Source organism: Urocitellus parryii, chromosome 16, assembly GCF_045843805.1.
Source record: "Urocitellus parryii isolate mUroPar1 chromosome 16, mUroPar1.hap1, whole genome shotgun sequence".
In the NCBI taxonomy this organism is placed as follows: domain Eukaryota; kingdom Metazoa; phylum Chordata; class Mammalia; order Rodentia; family Sciuridae; genus Urocitellus; species Urocitellus parryii.
The window spans coordinates 18,929,366-18,953,357 of NC_135546.1; the positions used below are offsets into that span (position 1 = coordinate 18,929,366).

Consider the following 23,992-nt stretch of genomic DNA (forward strand, 5'->3'; position numbering starts at 1 on the left):
AAGTCTGAACAAATTCAAATGGTTCTGAAACAAGCAAAGTTCTCACCACATTTCTACATACAGGGCTTTTCTCCAGTGTGATTTCTTAAATGCTGTTCAAAGGGACCTGGAAAGTTGAAAGTGTTACTACAATTTTTAAAAATAGAAAAAGGATTTTCACAGATGTGAATTCTTTTATGCCTTTGGAGAAAACTCTCAAAACTGAATACTGCCCCACATGGCTTATCCTCAGCATTTTCTACAGTATGAGTCCTTTCATACAACTGAACAAAACTAGAACAGCTGAACCCTTTATATTTCTTACTTGCATAGGATTTATTCTTTTTATTCCAAAACAATATTCCCAGTCCTTAGGAAAAAAAATGAGAAAACTAGAAGATTTCCCACATTTCTCACATTCACAGGGCTTCTCTGCATGAGTGTTTTCATATATAATAAAGGAAATAGAGCTGACAGAATGTAGCAAATCCCCCAAATTCAGACGGTTTGTTTTTCAATGTGAGTGAAATGGCTTTGAAGGCAACGGGGAAAATGGAATGATTTGTGATATTTTTCACATTTAAAGAGTTATTCAGTTGGATGTGGTGGTGTATGCCTTTAATTCCTGAGACTCGAGAGGCTGATTCTGAAGAATCAATGTTGGAGGCTAGCGTCAGCACCTTAGGAAGACCCTAAGAAACTCAGCAAGTCCCCGTCTCAAAATAAAAAGTAAAAAGGAACTGGAATGTAGCTCAGTGGTAGATCACCACCAGACTAAATCCCCAGTGGATCGATTGATTGATCGATCTCTCTCTCTCTCACACACACACACATACATTCATACACCCACACAAACACACACACACACACACACACACACAAATTTACAGCTGTGTGAGCCTCTCTTGTCTTTGAGGATGATATGAAATGTGATTTACCATATTTCACATTCAAAGGATTTTTCTCCAGTAAACTTCCTACATGTATATGAGTGAAACAGTAATAACAGAAGAGTTTACCAATTGTTTTCATGCATACAACTTCTATGTAGTATGTGTTCTTTCACATGTGTGAAGCAGACAAGATGTGGCAAAGGCTTCTCCACGTTGTTGACATTCATTGGGCACCTCTCCAGTATACATTCTTCCATGTCTGTGAAGGTCACTGGATCTAGCAAAGGCTTTGCCACACTGCCTACATTCTTAGGGCTTCTCTCCAGTATGAGTGTGTTTATGCATCCGAAAGTAAAAGGCAGTAGTGTAGGCTTTTCCACATTGTTGACATTCATAAGGCTTCTCTCGAGTATGAGTTTGTTCATGTGAGTGAAGGTAAGAGGACTGAGTGAAGGCTTTGCCACATTGTTTGCATACATAGGACTACTCTCTAGTATGAGTTCTTTCATGTCTGCGAAGGGCAGAAGATCTAGCAAAGGCTTTGCCACACTGCTTACATTCATAGGGCTTCTCTCCAGTATGAGTTCGTTTATGTATCTGAAGGTAAGAGGCAGCAGTAAAGGCTTTTCCACATTGTACACATTCATAGGGCTTTTCTCCGGTATGCATTCTTCCATGTATGCGAAGATGACAAGATGAAGCAAATGTTTTTCCACATTGTTGACATCCAAAGGGTTTCTTTCTAGTATGTGTTCTTCCATGAATCTGAAGGCAACTAGATGTAGCAAAGGCTTTTCCACACTGCTTACATTCATAGGGCTTCTCTCCAGTGTGTGTTCTTCCATGAATCTGAAGGTGACTAGATCTAGCAAAGGCTTTTCCACACTGCTTACATTCATAGGGCTTCTCTCCAGTGTGTGTTCTTCCATGAATCTGAAGGTGACTAGATCTAGCAAAGGCTTTTCCACACTGCTTACATTCATAAGGCTTCTGTCCAGTATGTGTTCCTCCATGTTCAAGAAGCTGACGGGATGTAGCAAAGGTTTTGCCACACTGCTTACATACATAGGGCTTCTCTCCACTATGAGTTCTTTCATGTATGTGAAGGTCACCAGATCTAGCAAAGGCTTTGCCACACTGCTTACATTCATAGGGCTTCTCTCCAGTATGCACTCTTCCATGTATTTGAAGTTCACTGGATCTAGCAAAGGCTTTGCCACACTGCTTACATTCATAGGGCTTCTCTCCAGTATGAGTTTGTTCATGTGAGTGAAGGTGAGAGGACTGAGTGAAGGCTTTCCCACACCGCTTACATTCATAGGGCTTCTCTCCAGTATGCACTCTTCCATGTATTTGAAGTTCACTGGATGTAGCAAACGCTTTGCCACACTGCTTACATACATAGGGCTTCTCTCCAGTATGAGTTCTTTCATGTATGTGAAGGTAACGAGATCTAGCAAAGGCTTTGCCACACTGCTTACATTCGTAGGGCTTCTCTCCAGTATGTGTTTTCTGATGTATTCTAAGTAATCTGGGATAAGCAAAGTCTTTCCCACATACCTTACATTTGAAATGTGCATTCCCTGTGTGTGCGATCCTGTGCTTTTGAAGACTTGTCTGTGAACTAAAGGTTCGACCATCTTGTTTACATTCATAGAGTTTCTCTCCAGAGTGAGTTCTTTCATGTCTTCTAAATAAAGAGGAGAAATGAAAGGCTTTCCCACGCACCTCACACTGAAAAGGTTTATCTCCACTGTGTGTTATCATGTGTCTTTGAACACCTGGGAGAGAAGAAGAGGCTTCACCACATTGTTGACATTCACAGGGTTGCCACCCAGTATGAGTTTCTTCATGTCTTTGAATGTCATTGGAACAACTGATGACTTTCCCACATACTGTACTTTCATGTGGTCTATCTCCAGTTTGTAACAACATTTGTGTGTGAACACTTTTGAGAGAAACCATAGATTTCCTATATTGTTTAAATTCACATGGCTTCTCTTCACATTCCTCATGCTTATAGTATTTGTGTCCAGAGTGAGATGTGATGTGCCTATGAAGGAATGAAGGACATATGAAATCTTTTGCACACATAATGAAGTCACATGGATTTAATCTATTAAAATTTGTCTTTGTTTGATTAAGAATTGGAATCGATTTGAAGGTTTCCCCACACTATTCTGTGGGGAAAGTTTGAAGTTTACCATAGGACTTCTTTGAAGAAGAAGTGACCAGCACATAATTGATACCTAACTAATTCAGTTTTCTATTTATTTATAGGTCTTTACATTTCTACCAACATCAGGTAAAGGCTAGATTTTCTGACTTGTTAAAGTTGCCTGAAAATAAAGAGATTAAAAGGAAACAATCCTTTGCAACACAGCTTCTCTATGGCTATTATTCACATAGTCATATTCACATATGCAATTTCATAGTCCTTTTTGCATGTCAAATACTTTGAAAAGACTGAATACCTGTCACAGATAAGTATATATTTCTGGTAAAAAATATTATAAGAATAAATACATTTTCAAATTATGCATACTTCTTCGGTTGGTTTGCTTTAAAAATTATATGACAGTTCTCAGATTCCCTCACGAATTCCTCTTGTGGGTACAGTTACCTTAGGTTGCTTCCACAGTTTTCAATCTGATCTTCAGTGGTCTTGTCTTCCCACTTGTTTCCTAAAATGAGACAACATAACAATCTTTATGAATATTTAGGACCTAGAAATGCTTTGCCAAATTTTAGGTGCCATTTATACTTCAATAATTCACCAACTGATTTCCTTTTCACCTTCTACATAAATGACCAAAATAAACATGAGTTCTCGATTTGATTAATTTTAAAACCAACATTATTACCTATAGAAGCCAGGTTTCTGAGGACTTCCCGCATCACATCTCTGTAAAGGTTCTTCTGGGGGGCATCCAGAAAAGCCCACTCCTCCTTGGTGAAGATCACAGCCACATCCTCAAAGGTCACTGAGATCTAAAATATCCCACAAATGTATAGTGGAGGCCAGGAGAGAATGACAGCATGAGAAATCTGCACTCAACATTCATGATGTTCACATGATTCCCTGGCCTCCTGATTAATTCCATGATTTGGTCCATCAAATCTTTACTGCACTCAATTTCTTACACCCATTCCAACACTAGAAATTGGCTACTCAGAAGGCAAACATCATAGTGATTTATACCCTTCCTTTGGGGAGTTCACAGGAAGTAAGACAGGCTCCCAGATCACTCCTAACTTCTTTAATGGTTGCACCTCTGTTACATGTCCTACAAATGTCCTGTGTGGGACAGAACTAATATAAGCACTTCTGATAGTACGTATCTTTAGAAAAGAAAGCTGATGAGTAGAAAAATGCAGGAATCATAAAACTAAGCATTTGAGAGAGATTCTGTCAACTACAGTGGCTCCCTGTACCTACAAGGTTAATGTAGGCAACATGGTATTTACTGATGTCTTGTTTCCTCTGAAAGTCTATTGTTCCATACTTAAAGAAATGCCTAGAACCAGCCCCCACTCCCACCCTCTGGGCATGGGGTCACTAAGGAGATTCCTTCATAGACAACATTTAGACAACATTTCACACAGGTGGTCACAATGTGTTAACTGGAGATTGAGCTCATTCTGTGTGATTACACTAATAACAACTAGAAGTTTGCAGGTGCTTTACTCCAGAACAAATTTAGTGAACTAGCTTACTATTATATGACCAAAATAAACATGAGTTCTCTATTTGATTAATTTAATGTATTTATTAATAAACACAACAATTTGATAATTTCTTGTGGTTACTGTCAAAGCAGAATGGGGTAAGTGGAAAGATGGCACGTGTCTTAGAAATAACTCTATGACCCAAAAATGTCACCATGGGATGGAGATGTAGCTCAAGCAGTAGTGCGCTTGCCTGGCATGCGTGCGGCCCAGGTTCAGTCCTCAGTACCACATACAAACAAAGATGTTGTGTCCGCCGAATACTAAAAAATAAATATGTAAAAAATTCTCTTCTCTCTAAAAAAAAACACAAAAATGTCACCTTGTCCAAACAACAGCCATACAAAGTTTTATAACTCTGAAAACAATCTTCTTAATAAACAGCAGGCACTATTTTTCTAAGTCTCACAGCAACAATGAATGTCCAATGATTGTCAAACTCTTCTTAACAGGAGCTGGTTCACTACCATAATGTACAGTCATGAGACACATACCAATGTTGTGCTCAAGAACATTTTGAACAAGATTGGGCCACATATGCAATGGTTGTCTGTGGTGAAAGAGATTCATCGTGCCTGTAGCAATGGTGGTGCAAACAAACCTAAGGCAGAAGCTCTTCCAGAGTGTGGTAAAGCAACAAGTTTGTAGCCCAGAATTCTGAACTATCCCACACAGTCTGCATGTGAAAGAGGCCACCATTCACATCTGTAAGCATGCTATGATGTCTGCACAGTGATGGAACAGACAAAAAGAAAATGTCCCTGCCACTTACACAGAAGCATACTCAAAGACTGAAACCATACAGAACCACCCCAAACAATGAAGAACCCACAATTACCCTCAGAGACATCAGCCCAAATCTGTCAGGACAATGATGCAGACAGGAGGGCTTCATGGACCTTCAACCAAACGGGAAGCACACTGAGGTCTCAGGGTCACAGAAACATACTACAGGACATAAACCACACCCCTACAAGTGCACCACCAGTGAAATCCCATGTATGCTCAAAGAACATGAGAGCTAAAGCAGAAATCAGATCAGAAGAAACTGAAAAGCCTCCAGGGAAGGGGACATGAAACACAGGGCTCTGAACAGACACAGGACAAAGAGGTGACTCAAGAGAAAAGGTGAAAATTGAAAGAAAAAAATGTAAAAGTCCATCATAGGAAATTCATAGAGAACACCAGAGGTGGCGCTGTATTGGTATCTAAGTCATCCAACACACATTTCAGAAAAGAACAGCTAAAAGCAACCAATGAAACTGCCGCTTCAGAAAACCAGAGAAAGAAGAGCAAGGTAAACCTAAATTGACCACAGGTAGGTTGCCGCAGTCTGGCTGGGCACAACTCAGGAGCCACGTGTCAAAAGAAACGAACTTCATTTTTAGAACCACACACGCCAAACAAAAAAGCTCCTAAGGAAAACCTTCAGAGCCCTACTGCCACCACCGGCTTCCCACAAGCCTCTCAACCTCCCCCACTCCTCCTGCTCTTGAGGCCGATTGGCTGGGTTGCGTGGGTGGAGCCAGAAAAGTCCCCCAATGAGCAGGTCCATAGGCTGAAAGGGCGGGGAAACAGCCCAATGAGCATCACTGCAGAGGAGCCAATCAGCTAGAAGTTGCTGGGGCCGCTGTGAGCCAATCATCAGCTGGCAGTCTGATAGTTTGCTGGGGCCCCTTCAGCTTGGCTCTCAACATCTCCCCCTCTCTGTTTAAACAAAAAGCATGTGGCTTAAGGACCATGCCTGCCTTGGGTTGTCCAATAGTACATATGGTCCTTACCCATTATCTTAGGTTGGTACCATGGCAATTGGATCTTACCCATCACTGACTACCGATCCAGTATACAGTCACACCTGTGGATAGGTCTTTGTACCAGCGGGGGGGGGGGTGAGGTTCTTTGCCTCACGTCTGTTGGCCCCCAAATTTTTGATGAACGATCATGACAAGCAGAAGTGAGGAAGATACACCAAGACAATTGACGGCTCCTTTTGGAAAAATTGTACCACCAATGACATCATCAGCAAAAATACCCCAACGCTACCACAAGTCACTGCACCAACAGATAGTTCACAATGCATACAGGTGAGTTCACAATGCATACAAGTGATACATAGTCCAGGCAAGTTCTGCAAGCAGTTCAGTGATGGCTATTGCAGAAGCTGTAGATTGGTTTTATCTTTGTCTTCACCGGCACAGGGATGAAAATAGGAATTCTGGCAATAATGGCTAAAGAAAAAATTATGTAACATTCCAGAAGGCACTAAAAGAAAACAATTTTCTTAACAATTTACATTATCTTGAAGAGAATTATTAAATATAATGAAAAGGAAAGGTGAAAGTAAACAAACAGATCTGTTAACCTGCTTTTTTGTTCACATATTAAAACAATCCTCAACAGTTGTTTACCCAATTTAAAATAAACCATATAAATCACGTGAAAAAAAAAAATATTTGGATCCATTTTTTCATGAGCCCTCATCATATATGATATATGGACAAACGTACATACAAACATACAACATAAAACACAAGTGTGCACACAACACATAATAGTAAAGGCCTTATAAATTTTTACAGGTGAAATCTCCATTGCAATGTTTAAAAACTCTATAGTCAAAAAATAGAACTGATCAGCAAAACATTAACCTAGGTCTGTATGAGCTCAAAACACAAAATAGAACTTCATGATGTGGAAAAGGGCAATAATAAAATAGATATTGAAAAGAGCATCCTGGTTCTGTCACAGATGTAAGAGTAGCCAAACTGGAGTTCTGGATATCAACTGTTATGGATTTGAGCCAAATCATCTTCTTTTTGGTCTGTAGAAATACCTTTAGTTAGGGCTCAAGCAGTAGTGCGCTCGCCTGGCATGCGTACAGCCCGGGTTCGATCCTCAGCACCATACACAAAAACAAAAGATGTTATGTCCACCGAGAACTGAAAAATAAATATTAAAAAATTCTGTCTCTAACCCAAAAAAAAAAAAAAAAGAAAGAAATCACTTTAGTTAATCTCTCTGGAATCCAAATCAGCTGCTGTTCTCCCTGTGGAAACACATAAACAGACCCCCTGACTCCAGACAATTACTGGGTCAGGACCTTTCCATTGTCCTGTTAGAATATCCTTCCAACGTACCTTGGGCTTATGTACATTTTTTGGACACATATGCCTTTCTGCAGCACTAAGCCCTGATGAATCCAAATTTTAAAAGTTTAGAGTAAAAAGGGTTATTTTAAGTTTAACTTTGGGGAATATATACCCCTTCCCAATTCCTTCTTTTTGCTTTAATAAGTACATTTTAATAGTTTAATGACCTCTTTCAACTATGCCTTGTCCCTGTGGATTGTATGGGATTCCTGTTATATGAGTAATGCCAAATGTTGAGCAAAATTGTTTAAAAGAGGTAGAAGTATAACCAGGGGCATTATCTGGTTTTAACTGTTTTGGAACGCCCACAGTGGCAAAATTTTGTAAGCAATGAGCTATAACATCTTTAGTTTTTTCTCCGGCATGAAGGGAGCCCATCAAAAATCCAGAAGAAGTATCAACTGTAACATGCAAATATTTTAATTTTTCAAATTCTGGCAAGTGTGTGACGTCCATCTGCCAAATATGGTTAGGCATCAGTCCTCTAGGATTGACTCCAAGATTAACTTGTGGTAAAAAGGTCACACAATTTTGACATTGTTTTATTATTTGTCTAGCTTGTTCCTTAGTTATTTTAAGACGCTTTTGTAAAGTATTAGCACGCACATGGAACTTTTTATGAAAATTTATAGCTTCTTCTAGTGTAGAGAAAATATGTATGTCATGTGTAGTTTATCTGCTAAATCATTGCCCAAACTAAGGGCTCCAGGCAATCCTGTATGTGCCCTGATATGTCCTATAAAGAATGGATCTTTTCTGTCCCAGATTAGACTTTGTATAGTGGAAAACAAAGAGAAAACAGTAGAAGAAGGGGAAATCCTACCAGCATCTTCAAGGGATACTATAGCATTAACTACATACTGCCTATCAGATAATAAATTAAATACAGAATCTTTAAACATCACAAAAGCTTGTAATACTGCATTAAGCTCTACCTTTTGAGACGATTGTTTGGGTACTAAAAATGTAAAAGTTTGATCAGGTGTAACTATTGCTGCTGTACCATTATTTGACCCATCACTGAATATATTTGGAGCATTCATGATAGGTGTTTTTCCTTGTCATTTTTGGAAAAATTACAGGATGCAATGACCAAAAAGACAATAAAGGATTAGATGATAAGTGGTTATCAAATGAAACATTAGATTTCCACACAATTATTGCCCAACTATTTAACTCATTAGCTCACTCATCAATTTGATTCATAGTATATGGAGTAATCATTTTATTGGGAGAAATTCCAAACACTCCCTTTGCTGCTTTTATTCCTTTGAGTATTAATTGTCCTACAGCCTCAGGATAACTAGTAAGAATAGTGTTAGGAGAATAAGATAAATGTATCCATAATAATGGACCTTCTTGCCAAAATACTCCTGTAGGAATATTTTTTGTTGGTAGTACAATACATAAAAAAGGCAAACTTATATCAATTCTATCCAAATGCATATTTTCCATATATGTTTCCATGATTTTTAATGCCTTTCTTGCTTCAGGCGTTAACATTCGGGGTGAATTTGGATCTGATAAACCTTTTAGGATATCAAATAAAGGTCCCAACACTCCTGTTGGTATACTTAGATAAGGCCTTATCCAATTTATGTCTCCTAATAACTTTTGAAAGTCGTTAAGTGATTTGAGTTGATCTACTCGTATTTGAATTTTTGGTGGACGGACCATGGTTGAGGATAATAGAACTCCTAAATAATTAATTGGAAAATTTAATTGTACTTTATCTATTGCTATCTCTAGATTATAATTTTTTAATAAGTTTGTGAGTGTGGCATAACATTCTAGCAATGTGTTTTTATCTTTGTGTGCTAATAATACATCATCCATATAGTGAAATATTTGTAGTTCAGGATTTTGATTTCTAAGTGGCTGGATTACTTTGTTAACATAAATTTGACACATAATTGGGCTGTTAGCCATCCCTTGAGGGAGTACTTTCCATTCATATCTCTGATCAGGACCTTCATGATTCAGTGCAGGGATAGTAAATGCAAAACGTGGATTATCCTCAGGATGAATTGGAATTGAAAAAAAAAATCTTTAATATCTATGACTAAAACACACCAAGTTTTTGGCAAAGCAGACAATTGAGGAATCCCCGATTGAGCAGGTTCCATAATAACCATCTCATTATTAATGGCTCTTAAATCTTGCAATAATCTCCATTTACCAGATTTCTTTCTGATGACAAAAATTGGAGTATTATGGGGAGATACAGAAGGTTGTATATGTCCTTCTGCTAAATGTTGTTTGACCAGGTCATGGGCTGCTTGTATCTTTTCTTTAGTCAGGGGCCACTGAGGAACCCATACTGGTCTTTCTGATTTCCAAGTAATTTTTATTGTCTCAGTGGCCCTTTCTGAAAATCCAACCCATGTGTGTCCATTTCTTGATCTATTTGTATTGGTGCTGCTATACCTTGTTCTTGTTTTTCTAATCTTTATTCTTTCCTAAAACCTTGTCTAGTCATAATAGTGGGTGCATTTTGGTTGATGGTATTTGTTAATGTCAATCCTAATTGATCTAGGACATCTCGTCCCCATAAATTTACGGGAATATGATCCAATACATATGGCTGTATAGTTCCTTCACATCCTTCAGGATCCTTCCAATCTAATACCATTGCACTTCTATGGGGATTAGTCACCACTCCTAGGCCTAGAAGCGTTTGAGTGGCCTGTTGTAATGGCCAATGTTTTGGCCATTCTTGATGAGAGATGATGCTAAGGTCTGCACCTGTATCCAGTAGCCCATTAAATTCATGTCCTTGGATATTTAGTTTTAGCATGGGGCGAGAATCTAAATTCAAAGAAAGCATAGCCCAATCTACAATTGTGGAGCCTAATCCCTTGGAACCTCTTTCTACAGTATGACTGGAAAATTTATCATGTAGGCTGAGTATTATTAGTAACTGTGCTCTTCTATCTCCGGGTGAAATTACTGATATACCCTTTGGAGAACTGGCTATAATTTTTATTTCACCTTCATAATCAGGATCAATTACCCCAGGACTTATCATAAGTCTTTTTAGAGTAGAAGAGCTGCGTCCCAATAATAAGCCTACCGTTCCTTTGGGAAGAGATCCTTTCACCCCTGTGGGAATGATTTGAACTCCCATCTCTGGAGTTAGTACTGATCTGGCGGAGGCGCAGATGTCCAACACTGCGCTCCCTCTGGTTTGTCTGATGAGGGATCTGATGGACAATGTGTCCTGGGCACTACCCTGATGGGGTTGCTGGGTTCCTCCAGTGCTCCATATATTTGTGATTTGGGGCCCCGGAGCATTGGGCCCCCCTGTCCATTTTTTGGCAATGGAGCCCGATGTCTTTCTCCATGATATCGTGGATAAACACCTGGTCCTTGTTCATTTTTTGATAATGGAGTACCCTCTATGGTGGTTTGAGAATGGCATTCATTAGCCCAATGTTTCCCTCTACGGCATCCTGGGCAAATACCCGGTATTCTACTCCTTTGATACCTAGTTTTGTTAAACCCTCCTCCTTTGGGGCAATTCCTTTTAAAATGTCCTGCTTCTTCACAATCGTAGCATGTTCTTGGCCTGGCATCTAAAGCCTGTTTTACTGCAGCTGCCATGATTTGCCCTTGTTCATTAATGTCTCTGGCATCTAAAGCCTGTTTCACTGCAGCTGCCACGACTTGCCCTTGTTCATTAATGTCTCTGGCATCTAAAGCCTGTTTTACTGCAGCTGCCACGACTTGCCCTTGTTCATTAATGTCTCTACATAATTTAATATATGTGTTTAAATCTTCATGTTTCCATGGTCTAATGACTTCTCTGCACCAATGATTCACTTGCTCATAAGCCAGTTGTATTATTAATGGCATTGCTTGTTCTGTATTCCCAAAAACTCTAGTAGCTGTTTGAATAAGCCTATCTACAAATTCAGCATAAGATTCATTAGCACTTGTATTACCTTAGATAATTGACCTTGTAAACCTCCATGCCCTTGTAATGTCTTCCATGCCCTAACCGCATCTGCAACAATTTGTGCGTATACACCAGGATCATATGCAATTTGTTGCTGCTGATCCTCATAAGGTCCCTTTCCTAACAACATATCTAGATTTCTCTGAGGATAACCAGCTGCTGCATTTTGCCTAGCTGTCTCCTTGCAAAATTCCTCATTGGCAACCTTCCATAACAGGTATTGTCCTCCATTTAGCACAGCTTTACACATATTAGCCCAATCTGCTGGCGTCATGTTCAAGTTGGTAAAGGATTCGACCATGCTTACAGTGAAGGGTGCTTGAGGACTATAGGTTGTTACAGCCTCTTTTAGCTGCTTCACTTTTTTGAAATTTAAAGCATGGTGAATTCGCTGCCCTCCTGCCTCAAATACAGAGCATATTTGAGATCCTGTCTCAGGATCCCAACTATCTGCTGCGGGGGTTGGGGGCCTCCCAGCATATGGAGGTGGCCTTGTTGGTTGGTCACTTACGTCCTCTGGTGATAGAAAGGTGTTAGTAGCAGTCTCTTGTAGAGGTGGTGTTGTTGGTTGGACACTTACACCCTCTGGTGATAGAAAAGTGTTAATAGCAGTCTCCTGATGTAACTTTCCCCCAGACGGCTTTTTCTGCTTGACACTTTCTTTCTCTGACTAGCTTAAGAGGCCTTTGGACTAAGCAAACAACATACGAACATCCACAATGGCAATGTGCCAACTGGCAGAGTCCCTGGGCTTTTCTTTTCTATTCTTTTTAAATCTTCACCATGATGGTTCCATTGTGATATATTCAACAACTCCTCCTTAAAAAGCCATGGGCTACATTTTTGTATTGTATCAACGTATGACCTGACTGCTCTTGATTTTACTGGGATGCCTCCTTCCTCTAACAATTTACTTAACACTCTTTCGGTTTGTTTTTTACTAGTTTCTGATCCCATATTTCTACTATACTACAACCCAACATGATAACGCCAAACAAAACCGAGATAGAATGAAATAAAAATGGAACAACAAAAAATCATTATAGCCTTTCTATCCTCCTGAAATGTGCATCCGTCCTTTCTCCCTATCTGTTCCTCAGATGTAAATAGTTTTTCCTTAGATGTGAGCGGTTTTTCTTCTGTCTCACTCATCTCCAAGGACAGGCAACTTCAAACAAAAGTGAAGCAAAACAAAAGAAGAATCTTAAAATGGCTACCCATCCTCTCACCCTGCCCTCAGGGGCAAGCAGTTTACCTTATCACTTACCCTCAGTCGTTCCCCATGCGGCCCACCAAATGCCGCAGTCTGGCTGGGCACAATTCAGGAGCCACTTGTCAAAAGAAACAAACTTTATTTTTAGAACCACACATGCCAAACAAAAAAGCTCGTCAGGAAAAACCTTCAGAGCCCAACTGCCACCACCGGCTTCCCACAAGCCTCTCAACCTCCCTCACTCCTCCTGCTCTTAGGGAAATTGGCTGGGTCACGTGGGAGGAGCCAAAAAGTCCCGCAATGACCAGCTCTGTAGTCTGAAAGCACGGGGAAACAGCCCAATGAGCATCACCGCAGAGGAGCCAATCAGCTAGAAGTAGCTTGGGCCGTCGTGAGCCAATCACCAGCTGGCAGTCTGAAAGTTTGCTGGGGCCCCTTCGGCTGTGGCTCTCAACAGTAGGTAACAGAGAAAGTGTTGATGAAACCACAATCAGGAAATCCGCAGTCTGCAAAATCAAGTTCTTCATGAACATCAGCATCACTGATTAACTAACAAAAGGCTAAGAATACAGAGGACAGAGACTGGGGTTGTGGCTCAGTGGAAGAGTGCTTGCCTAGTGCTTGGGAGAAACTGGGTTCCATCCTCACTGCCACATAAATAGAAAGAAAGAAAAAGTGTAAAATATACAATAATATTAAAGAAAAAAACAACAAGGACTGAAAACCTACTAACAGATTTAAAAGTGTCATCGTCAACAATGCATTGGGACTTCAGATTATCACAAATGTGCTTGACACAAATTAGACAACTTACTGAAACGGGACCATTTCTTTGAGAGAGACAATCTCCTACAACTTACACACAAGGGGAAATACACAAAACAGATGAGCCCATGGCTGCTGAGAAAAACAGACTCAATAACTAATTACTTCCCAAAAATGCAAAGCAAGGCTCTGACATCTCAAACAGGCTTCCATGAGACACATAAGAACTGCCACCAGTTTTCTACTTTTTTTCCAGAACATAAAAGCTGAGTTAACACCTCCTAAGTCTTCCTGAGGCATAAGTTACCATATTACCCAAATTAAACAGATGAAGAAAAGTATTGAATAGAAAAGAAGACTATGAATGATGCTCATAATCATAAATGCAAAATTTAATCATAAATGCAAAAAAAGGTACAATTAAGTCATCACACTCCAGGTGTCTATGCAAATGATGTGAAAATTATGGGCACAGGAACCCTCACTGCAGTGACTACAGCAGCCATATCCAGAACTGCCCAAGCTAGATGCAAGGAAGATGCACCTTTCAATACTGAATGGACAAGCTGAAGAGCATCACCCAGAAAATGAGCCCTGCAGCCTGGAAAGATACAGCACCCTTAAAGGCAGAATGGTAAGTGAGAGAAGCCAGTTTGAAATGACCAAGTGCTGTAAGATCCCAAGTCATGAAAATTCTGAAAAAGACAACATTATAGATGCACTAGCAGAACTGATGGGTGCCAGGGACTTAGGGGGCAGAGAGGGAGGAAGGAATGAGGAGGAGTGATGAACAGGTGGAACATTGGATTCCCAGAGCAGTGAAACTCTTCTGTATGACATTATCTTGTATACGACGTGACACACACAATCACATCACACAGACAAGAAACCCTAAGGTAAAGGGTGAACTTTGGCTTATCATAAGATGTTGCTTCATCCATTCTCTTTATCCAATGTTCAACACTGGTTTAGTAACTAACAAACACCCTACACCAATGCAATATGTTGAAAACAGTGGAGACTATCAGCTGGAGAGAAGGGGTATTTGATACTATGTGTAATGGCACATTTAATTGTCACCTTGATTGGGTTAAAGGATGCCAATGATTAATGAGTTTCTGGGTGTGTCCATGAGGGTGTGTCTACAAAGGATGCGCATATGGGATAGTGAGCCAAACTGGAGAACCTCCTTAAGCTAGGCAGCACCATCCAATAGGATGGTGTCTTGGGTGGAACAAAATTCTTCACTCTCCCAAAGTGGACACTGCCAGTGAGTTTCCAGAATCTTTGGTCTGGACTAGGGCAGCACCATTGATCCCCCTTGTTCTGAGGCTTCGGCCTCTGGGACTCTGCAGCTAGTACTTCTCCAGCCTGCAGATGGCCACTGTGGACATCCACCTTCGGGTCAAGTGGACCAATCTAATGACTCCCCTTTGATAATTACACTTCCTCTTGATATTTTTCCTCTAGAGAACACTGACTAAAACAATGTAAGCCTAAAATTGCTCATGAAAACAAAGTATATCTAATAAAGAAGTAAATAAACTATAAAGCCATGAAGTTTTAAAAATGTATACATAAGAAACGATATTATATGCTAAATACATTTTTCATAATAATGCAAAAATAAAGCAAAGAGGAAGAGTCATAGTTACAAATTTCAAAAGTATGAACAAAAGCAAGAAAACTGATTTTCAATACTATTTGCATCTGGACAGAAATTGGATGATAAGTCTTCAAAACTCATTCCAACTACTGGTGTAGTGGTGTGCACCTGTAATATCAGCCACTAGGGAGGTCAAGGCAGGGAAATGGCAAAAGTTTGAGGCCTCTCTCAGCAACATAGCAAGACACTCAGAAATTTAGTGAGACTGGTCTTCATCAAAAATAAAAAGGGGGTCTGGGACTGTAGCTGAGTGGCAGACCACTTGCTAACATTTATGAGGCACTGGGTATGATCCTAATCACCACAGAAAAATAAATAAAATAAAGGTAGTCTGTCCATCTACAACTATACAAAATATTTTTTGAAAAAGAAAAAGAAAACACACATAAATAAGAAGGGCTGAGGATGTGCTCAGGGGTCGAGTGCCTGTAGGTTTTTTCCCCAGCAAAACACCTGCCCACCTCCAGAACATTGCTCAGAAATTGAAATTCATTTCTGGGAGATAACTAAGCATGAGCAAGTCCATGGCATCAATTCCCAGCACTCAATGAGGAAGCAAATAAATAAACAACAGTCTACAATACGAATTCTCTTGGGCTGGAGAGTAGCTTGGTAAGCTACATGTAGTGAGAGATAAAAATGATTATAATACAAAAGGTACACAATTAGAGGCATAACAACACAACAAAATCAGTGGAAAGACACCACACTTTCGCACAAAGAAGACTGAATGTTCCCATGATCTAAACTCTCGGAAAAAACACTGAGTGTTTCAGTAAATTCTGTGAAATTTAGGGCATGGTTTACTGTATTGTGGAGGTAAATTTAAGAAAAACTACATCTAAAAATGGAAATAGTAGGGTTGGGATTCTGGCTCAGCAGTAGACTGCTTGCCTAGCACATGAGAGGCCCTAGGTTTGATCCTCAGCACCACATAAAAATAAATAAATAGGTATTGTGTCCAACTACAGCCACAACAAAAAATACTCTTCAAAAAATTGGAAATAGTAAAATGTATCTAAGACCAGGCAAAATGTTGTACAAGACAGAGAGAATAGAGAGAGCATTTATGTTACTCCCAAATTTCATAAGCTAAAAGGCTAGCTCCCAAAGGGGTGGCCCTACAAGGAGGCAGTTGAAAGGGAACAGGAATTAGGTGAGATGGTGAGGGGATCAGCACCGTTATTTAGACACATGAATCTCTCTTTTGCAGAAAACAGGTGTCATTTACTCTTTCACTGATATTCAGTGATTGAATGATTACAGTTGGGTATTCAAGGTACTGCCAAAATTGTCCTTAAAATTTACAATGAGACGGTTGTGATGGTGCATACCTGTAACCCCAATGGTTCAGGACTCTGAGGCCCTAGATGATGTAGCAAGACTCTGTCTCAAAACAAAGGATCTAAAAGGGGCTGGTGGTTAAGCACCTCTAGGTTTCATTCCTGATAACAAAAAACCACATAGTTAGCATGAACCTGCCAAGTTCAGACAACAACGGTGAAAAACTGTCGTCCTTTGTCAAATTCATCACCTTGTGAAGGACAGATACTAGTTTTCATGAAATCACATTCGGGCTGGGGATGTGGCTCGAGCGGTAGCGCGCTCGCCTGGCATGCGTGCGGCCCGGGTTCGATTCTCAGCACCACATACAAACAAAGATGTTGTGTCCGCCAAGAACTAAAAATAAATAAATATTTAAAAAAAAAATGAAATCACATTCATAAATTAATCCACCACTATTTTTGTAGAATTGGACTCAAATTCTGCAGCACTAATGCAAGACAGAGTTTCTCTGTATCTTACGTGGTATTTTGGAAGCGAGGATTGGATTTCAATTTGAAACCACTGAAAAGACAAATCTGAATCTTACAAACTTTCTACACATACTCAGGGGTAGCAAAAGGTAAATTAGGCAATTAGGTGTTTTCTTTTTCTTTTTTTTTTCTTTTTTGTTTGAAGCCCCCGAGATTAAACCCAGAGATATTACTACTGAGCCACATCCCCAGTCATTTTTATATTTTATTTTGAGACGCAGTCTCACCAGGTTGCATAGCCCAGCTAAGTTGCTAAGGCTGTCCTCAAATTTGCAACACACCTGTCTCAGCCTCTGGAGCAGGAAGGATCACAGGTGTGCACCACTGTATCTGGCTGTAAGCTGGGATTTTTAACAACAACAAAAAAGGTGGATTTTAATCCACCTCTCTCTTGCCTCTTTAATAATAGTCCATCCCATTTGGCTCTGAATAAATAAACCTGGGCCTCAGATAAGTGAGCACATCATTTCAAAGTGATACACAGAAATCTTTGGTGCTGAGGGAGCACACATGTGTCAGGCTCAAGGGGCAGGGAAGGTCCCTGACAGCTGGGACATGCTTCCTCCTGGTCTGGCTCATGGAAAGCATCCAGGATCACCCTCCCAGGCACCTGGACCATGACTCCAGTCTATGAGGCTTTTCAGGTCTGCACAGCTCTGCACTGGGGTGGGTGGTCCTTATGCTCTGGGAGAGGTTTTGCTCCTTCACACCATGAGAGACCTCAAGGGCAGGAGTCACTGCTGACCTGGCCCCTCAGCACCAGCATCCACAGGCTGACTGTCCACCTGGCTCCAAGGAATGGGAACAGAGCTTGGGGAAAACAAGGTCCCAAGGAAGTAGCTGTTTAGATGAGGCCTTTTCCAGGAGATTCCAAAGCCCAGGGCCCCCAGCAGCTTCCCTGAGAGCCTGCACCCCACACCTCAGGCTGTCCTCTGGGAGCAGCTGACCCAGGGCCTGAAATTCTGTTCACCCTGCAAGGCACACGGCAGCTATGGGCACTCTGTGGCAGCTCCAGGAGAGGACAGTGGCTGAGGACATGGGACTCTGTGATGTGTCCAAAGGGAACCTCTGCCCAAGAAATCGCACATGGTGCCTACACCTAAGGAAGATAAAAGAAAAAGCCACAAGATTTTTACACCTGTGAACTCAAGTTCTCTATACAATTGCATCTACATCAAAGAACCTTCAGAGTACTTGACTTTGGCTAACTAGACCACCATGAGGGTGGAAAGGCAGGGTTCTGTATGGAGAGCAAACATTATCTCGGGCTACCTTAAGCCCTTTAATAGCCAATCATCTTAATTTCTGTATCAGACCACAATCTCAAAACTTCTCAGAATATATCACTAACCTGACCAGACGTCTCCAAAATCTATCAAAGCTCAGAATGCAATAACAGACATACAGAAGAAATTTTCTTTACTTTTTTTCTGGACCCCACCAGTCTGATGTTCCTACCAATGCAATTGGTTAATGCAGTGATACACAGTTTCTTTTATAAAAGTTCATGGAGGCCAGGCACAGTGGCACACAACTGTAATCCCAGCAGCTTGAGAGGCTAAGATAGGAGGATTGCTAAATTCAAAGCCAGACTCGGCAACTTAGTGAGACCATCAGGAACTTAGTGAGAGCATGTCTGAAAATACAATATAATAAGGGCTTGGAAAGTGGCTCAGTGTTTAAGTGCCCCTTGGTTCAATCCCTGGTATATTATAAAGGGAAAAAAAAAGAAAAAAAATTAAAGAAAGAAAGAAAATAAAGAAGAAAGAAAGAAAGAAAGAAAGAAAGAAAGAAAGAAAGAAAGAAAGAAAGAAAGAAGTGATGTAATCTCTTCCAGGGAGGGTCACACACATCATTCATGGTAACATGAATCCATGTTCCTTAGTATGATAACTAATATTTGGGTTAAAATGAACTATTTTCTGTAGCTGGGGTTGTCCATGCCTTTAATCCCAACAGATTGGGAAGCTGAGGCAGGAGGATCACAGCTTTCAGGCCAGGCTGGGCACCACAGCCAGATCCTTTCTGAAAATCATACTGAAAAGAGCTGGGGATGAAGGACAGTAAAGGAATCAGACATTAGTATAGTGGCATCCCCTTTTTTCACAGAAAATTCTAACTGGGTTTCTCCAGAAATCTGCACCATGGCTAATTTTAGGACTGTCAACAAAAGAGTGTCCACAAAAAAGTTCAGTGTGGATAAACTTCCTATTTTTGTGTTCCCCTATTTTACTGGGCTGCTAGTCTGGAAGAAATCAGCACTCCAGGTGCTGGACTCCCCCTTACTAGTTTTTTACACACGTGTATCCAGTATAGTAGTTTGTAGAAATGTGCAAACAAGGCCTCTGGCTTTGAGCTGGGCTTCACAGACAAGTCACCAACTGGGCTCCATGGTAACAGCTGGTGGGGGAGGAAAAAAAGGGGAGAAGAAGCTCTCCCCTCCTCAGGTGCTGTCCTTGAAGGGTTAACTTGGCCAGAACAGAGAAAGAAAAACCTGCATTTATGTGTGTGATGTGACAACTTGACTATGGTGACTCCACTTTGTGAACTCAGCCATGACACTGAAAAAGCTCATGACTGGGGCCGTTTGGATTCTTTTGTTCATGAAAATTCCCCCAAGAACACACAATGATCTATGGGGCCAACTGGAGACTAACTGACCACAACTTTCAGGCTTGCTTACGTTGCCTGAACCCCCAAACTTCCCTTTTGTGGTTTTTGTGCTTAAATATGGAGCCAACTGAAGGCAGGGGCACCACTCTGACCATCTCATTCTTTCCAGAGCACAGTGTCTGCCACTGGCCAGCAACAAAGGCTTAACTGGAATGAGACTGTGTGGTCCGAGAGTTATTTGGGGGTCCCGGTATTACAATGTGAACTTCTGAGCCCCTCCCCTTACATGCTGGGTATAAAATTCTGAAACCACCTGAACTCGGGGTTCAGGAGATGGATGGATTGAATACAGCAAAGCATTGCCCTCTGAGACTGGCTGCAGCCACATAGAACTGTTTCCAGCTCTCTTCAGTGCCTTGCCTCCTTTGTCCCTACATCATTATCACCCCGTGTGCTTACCTAACTACAGGACGGGTGTGACTCTACATTATGGACTCTCAGAAAAAGGAGCACTTATACTCTATTGATGTAGCCCAGAATTCCATACCCCTGGGATCTACAAACAACCACCTTATTCCCTTTAAAGCAGTTATTCTGACCAAACACAAGAAAGTGTGAAGTGATCATTCTTTCCCCTCAAGGATAATATTCACAAATAGAAAGCAAATGCTTTCAAAACTGTTCTTCTTGCCAGGGACATTTGGCACAGGCCTGTAACCCCAGTTAAGCGGGAGGCTGAAGCAGGAGGATCACAAATTGGAGGCCAGCCCAGATTCCAACACAAGGGGAAGGGAGGAAGGGAGGGGGGAAGGGAGGGGGAAAGGGAAGGGGAAGGGAAGGGGGAGGGAGGGGGGAAGGGAAGATTGATTGATTCTTTCCAATACTTCACTAAGCGATAATGACAATTAGCAGGCGGTGTCCATTTGAAACGAGTGGGAAGAAGAATGTCTGGCTGAGCTGGAGGTGGGGGGAAGGTGGCCTTTTAGAGGGCAGGAGGCGCCTGCAATTTGGAGGCCCTCCACTGGGTGGAGCTCCACTGGGAGAAGGAAGGTGCACTTAGGGCCCTGCTTCCCACACGTTGGGAAAAGTGAGTGCAGGCCACTGGTAGGGAGCAAAGGGGACACCTGGGACCTGAGCCTCCCTTCCAAACCCAGGGAACCAGGGGACAGGGCCCAGGGCCACCCGACAGCGGCGAATCCGCGCCACTCAGCAGCTCGCCCGCCCGCCCGCCCGCCGGGCCCCAAGGCAGGTGCTGAATGCCTACCTTCAGCGAACTCACCATTTTTGGCTTCTCTGGTGACCTGGCGTCCTCTGGAGGAACCTGCGGGCACCCGAGATCCCCGAGAACACGGCAGCGCAGTCACCCGGGTCCCTGGAGGAGGAGCAGCCCAGTCGGTGAGGAAGAAAAGCCCGCGAGCTTGCGGAAGCCCGCCCTTCCCCTCCCTCTGCGCACCGATTGGACAGTTCCTCCCATAGACCAGGATGGATGGCCTCCAGGCCCGCCTCTGGATCGTGACTGACAGCTAACATCATCCAATCATTAACTGAAAATAGGTAGAGTGACAGATTCGTGGCCCCAGCCCTTTTCAGGAGGAGCTTCCTGGCTGTGCTGGGAAGGAATCCACGTGGGAAGCCTTGGCTTAGCCTCTGGGACAGAGGGGACACCTGGCACTGAGCTAGGCTTCAGCCATAGAGTGCTTTCCGAGCATGGCGAGGCCCTGGGTTTAACCTCAACACAAAAACAAAGCACAGCTTCTCCAGGAGGCTGAGGCTGGAGGAGCCCAAGGTCAGGTCTGCATCTGCAAACAGTGAGTCCCTGCCTTAAAATAAAATGAAAAGGTGAAGATGGAGCTCAGAGGTCGGGGTCAAGCCCCTTTGGGTTTATTCCCCAGTACCTTAAAAAACAAAGAACGATATTTTATTATATATTATATATAATATATATTTTGTATATTTTTTGTATATATAAAATATATATCATATTTTTATAAAATATATATAATATATTATATATTTATATATAATACGTATTTTATATAATATGTTCTATATATATAAAATATATATTTTATATATAAAATGTGTATTTTATATAATATATTCTATATATAAAATGGATACTTATATAATATATTTTATTTATATAAAATATATTTTTATATGTAAAATATATATTTATATATAAAATATATAATATATATATATATTTCTCACACCAAGTACATCTAATCAGAATATTATCTATCATATATTATATATAATATATATAATATATATATATATATATATATATATATATATATATAAAATATTTTTCCCCCAGCTGATGCGATCTCATGTTAGAAAGACACGGTTTCCAAATTTTTGAAACACTTTTTAACGATATCATATATATGACCCATATATAATATCTAAAAATGGAAACAATTTGAAAGCTATTTAGTAACTCTCCTCACCTCCTGGCCTCTGTTGCTTTGAGGAGGCTCCTGATCTATGGAAGGAAGCAGCTGGGGTTGGCTCTGATGCCCAAGGCTCCCTCCCCAGCAGAAAGGGTGGGGGAGGAAGGAAGGCGATCCTCTAGGGCAGCAATGTGCGATGGAAATAAAATGGGTGCTTTGTGCTTAGTGTGGATGTTCTACTTCCACTGTTAGGAAGTCTCCTGCAGAGATGTGACTCTGGTGACCCCATAGGTCTGTTCAGGTGTTCACCCAAAACCAAACAGAAAAGCCTATGATGCAAAGCAGGAAAGAAACTTTGACCAGTGCAGCTCCACCAGGAAGACAAGGAAACCCTGTCCTTACCCTGTCTTCAGATGCTGACAAGGACTTTGAGAATTTGTAGAATGGGAAATCATAGGCATGTATGGGTAGGGGAAATTGTGTCTAGGATTTAGTATTATCTATAGGATTTAAGCTTCAGGCATCTGTGGTCTTATAACTTGTCTTTGAGCTCACACTCACTTGCCCCCTGGACGCATGTCGCTCTATTGCAAAGACTGACCTCACTTTGTCAGGACGAAGTCCCCCTCCAGTGTATTCTTTCCATGTCAAGGTTTTCCCAAAAAAGCCACAAGCCCTAGGAAGCAACATACCCCCAGTAGCTGACCCAGCACTCTCAGCATCCTGGGTTTGAACTGATAGTCCAACCAGAAAGAAACCAAAACCCTGCTCAGCTGGGCCCATTAACTCTGCATATAAACCATAAAACATTGCCACTGGGGGCCAACACTGCCTGTCATGTCTATCCCCCTCTTGGAAATTAAGTACAATTTTTTTCTCTACTCTTAAGTTGGGCTTTGTGAAGTCTTTCACATCCTGCTCACTGGCGCAAGTTCATTCTACCTAACAATATTGCCCAAGGCCAAGGGGGGCTGTTGTGTAAAAAGTCATATTCCCATCATTCCTCCTCCAATTAAAAAATCCTGCAGGAGAAGGGTGGAGTGTGTGGGAAGGGCGCCCCCTGCCGGGCTCTTGCAGGAACACACGGCTGCAGAGTTCTTAGGGTCCCTGTTAGCCTCAGATTGTGTCACCTGAGCAGCAAGTGGAGACCTACTCTAAGATGCCCCAGATTTCAGAGATGGGGGTATTTGCACAGGGCATATCAATAACCTTTGGAAAACATTCATTAGTAAAATCACGTTATATGGATGTATGCATAGATTTTGGAATGCTTCAGTCTAGAGACTGTTTTCACGTTCTTTATGGTGTTTGAAGAGAAAATTCTTATCAATTTGATGAGGTACTCTTTATCAAATTTTCTGTTCTTGCTGGTGTAGTGGTTCATGCCTGTCATCCCAGCAGCTCAGGAGGCTGGCGCAGGAGGAATGCGAGTTTCAAACCACCCTTGGCAAATTAGTGAGGCCTGAAGCAACTCAGTGAGATCTTGTCTCTAAATTAAATATAAAGAAGAGCTGGGCATGTGGATCAGTGGTTAAGTGCCCATAGGTTCAATCCTCCATACCAAGGAAATCAAATAAAAAATTTTTAAAAGTTGTTTCTGATTGTACCTTCAGTATGATTCTAAGACATCTTTCCTCTCTCAAGATCCCCAAAATTCACTCTTGTTTTTTGCCCTGGTAATTTGAGTAATTTCAGTATTTGCATTTCTGTGTGTTCCATGACACTAGAGTGTATTTGGACACATTATACATACATGGAGTGTAACTTATTCTGATTAGGATCCCAGTCTTTTAGTTGTACATGATGTGGAG

At 41.3% G+C, this 23,992-nt stretch overlaps 2 protein-coding genes across 2 annotated transcripts in view; both read right to left on the reverse strand.

Annotated features, from left to right (window-relative positions):
* Positions 1-1,022: 1,022 nt before the first annotated feature.
* LOC144250604 (uncharacterized) lies at positions 1,023-21,129 on the reverse strand. The gene is given in 5 exon segments (XM_077793508.1): positions 1,023-2,653; positions 2,864-2,925; positions 3,496-3,556; positions 3,737-3,863; positions 21,062-21,129. Coding segments are annotated over 5 exon segments (1,884 nt in total). The 5' UTR covers positions 21,065-21,129.
* Positions 18,136-23,992, reverse strand: part of LOC144250605 (uncharacterized) — a 34,000-nt gene continuing 28,143 nt past the window's right edge. Inside the window, 2 exon segments of the mRNA XM_077793509.1 lie at positions 18,136-18,268; positions 21,062-21,326. Of these exon segments, the coding sequence (XP_077649635.1) occupies positions 18,136-18,268; positions 21,062-21,326 (398 nt within the window).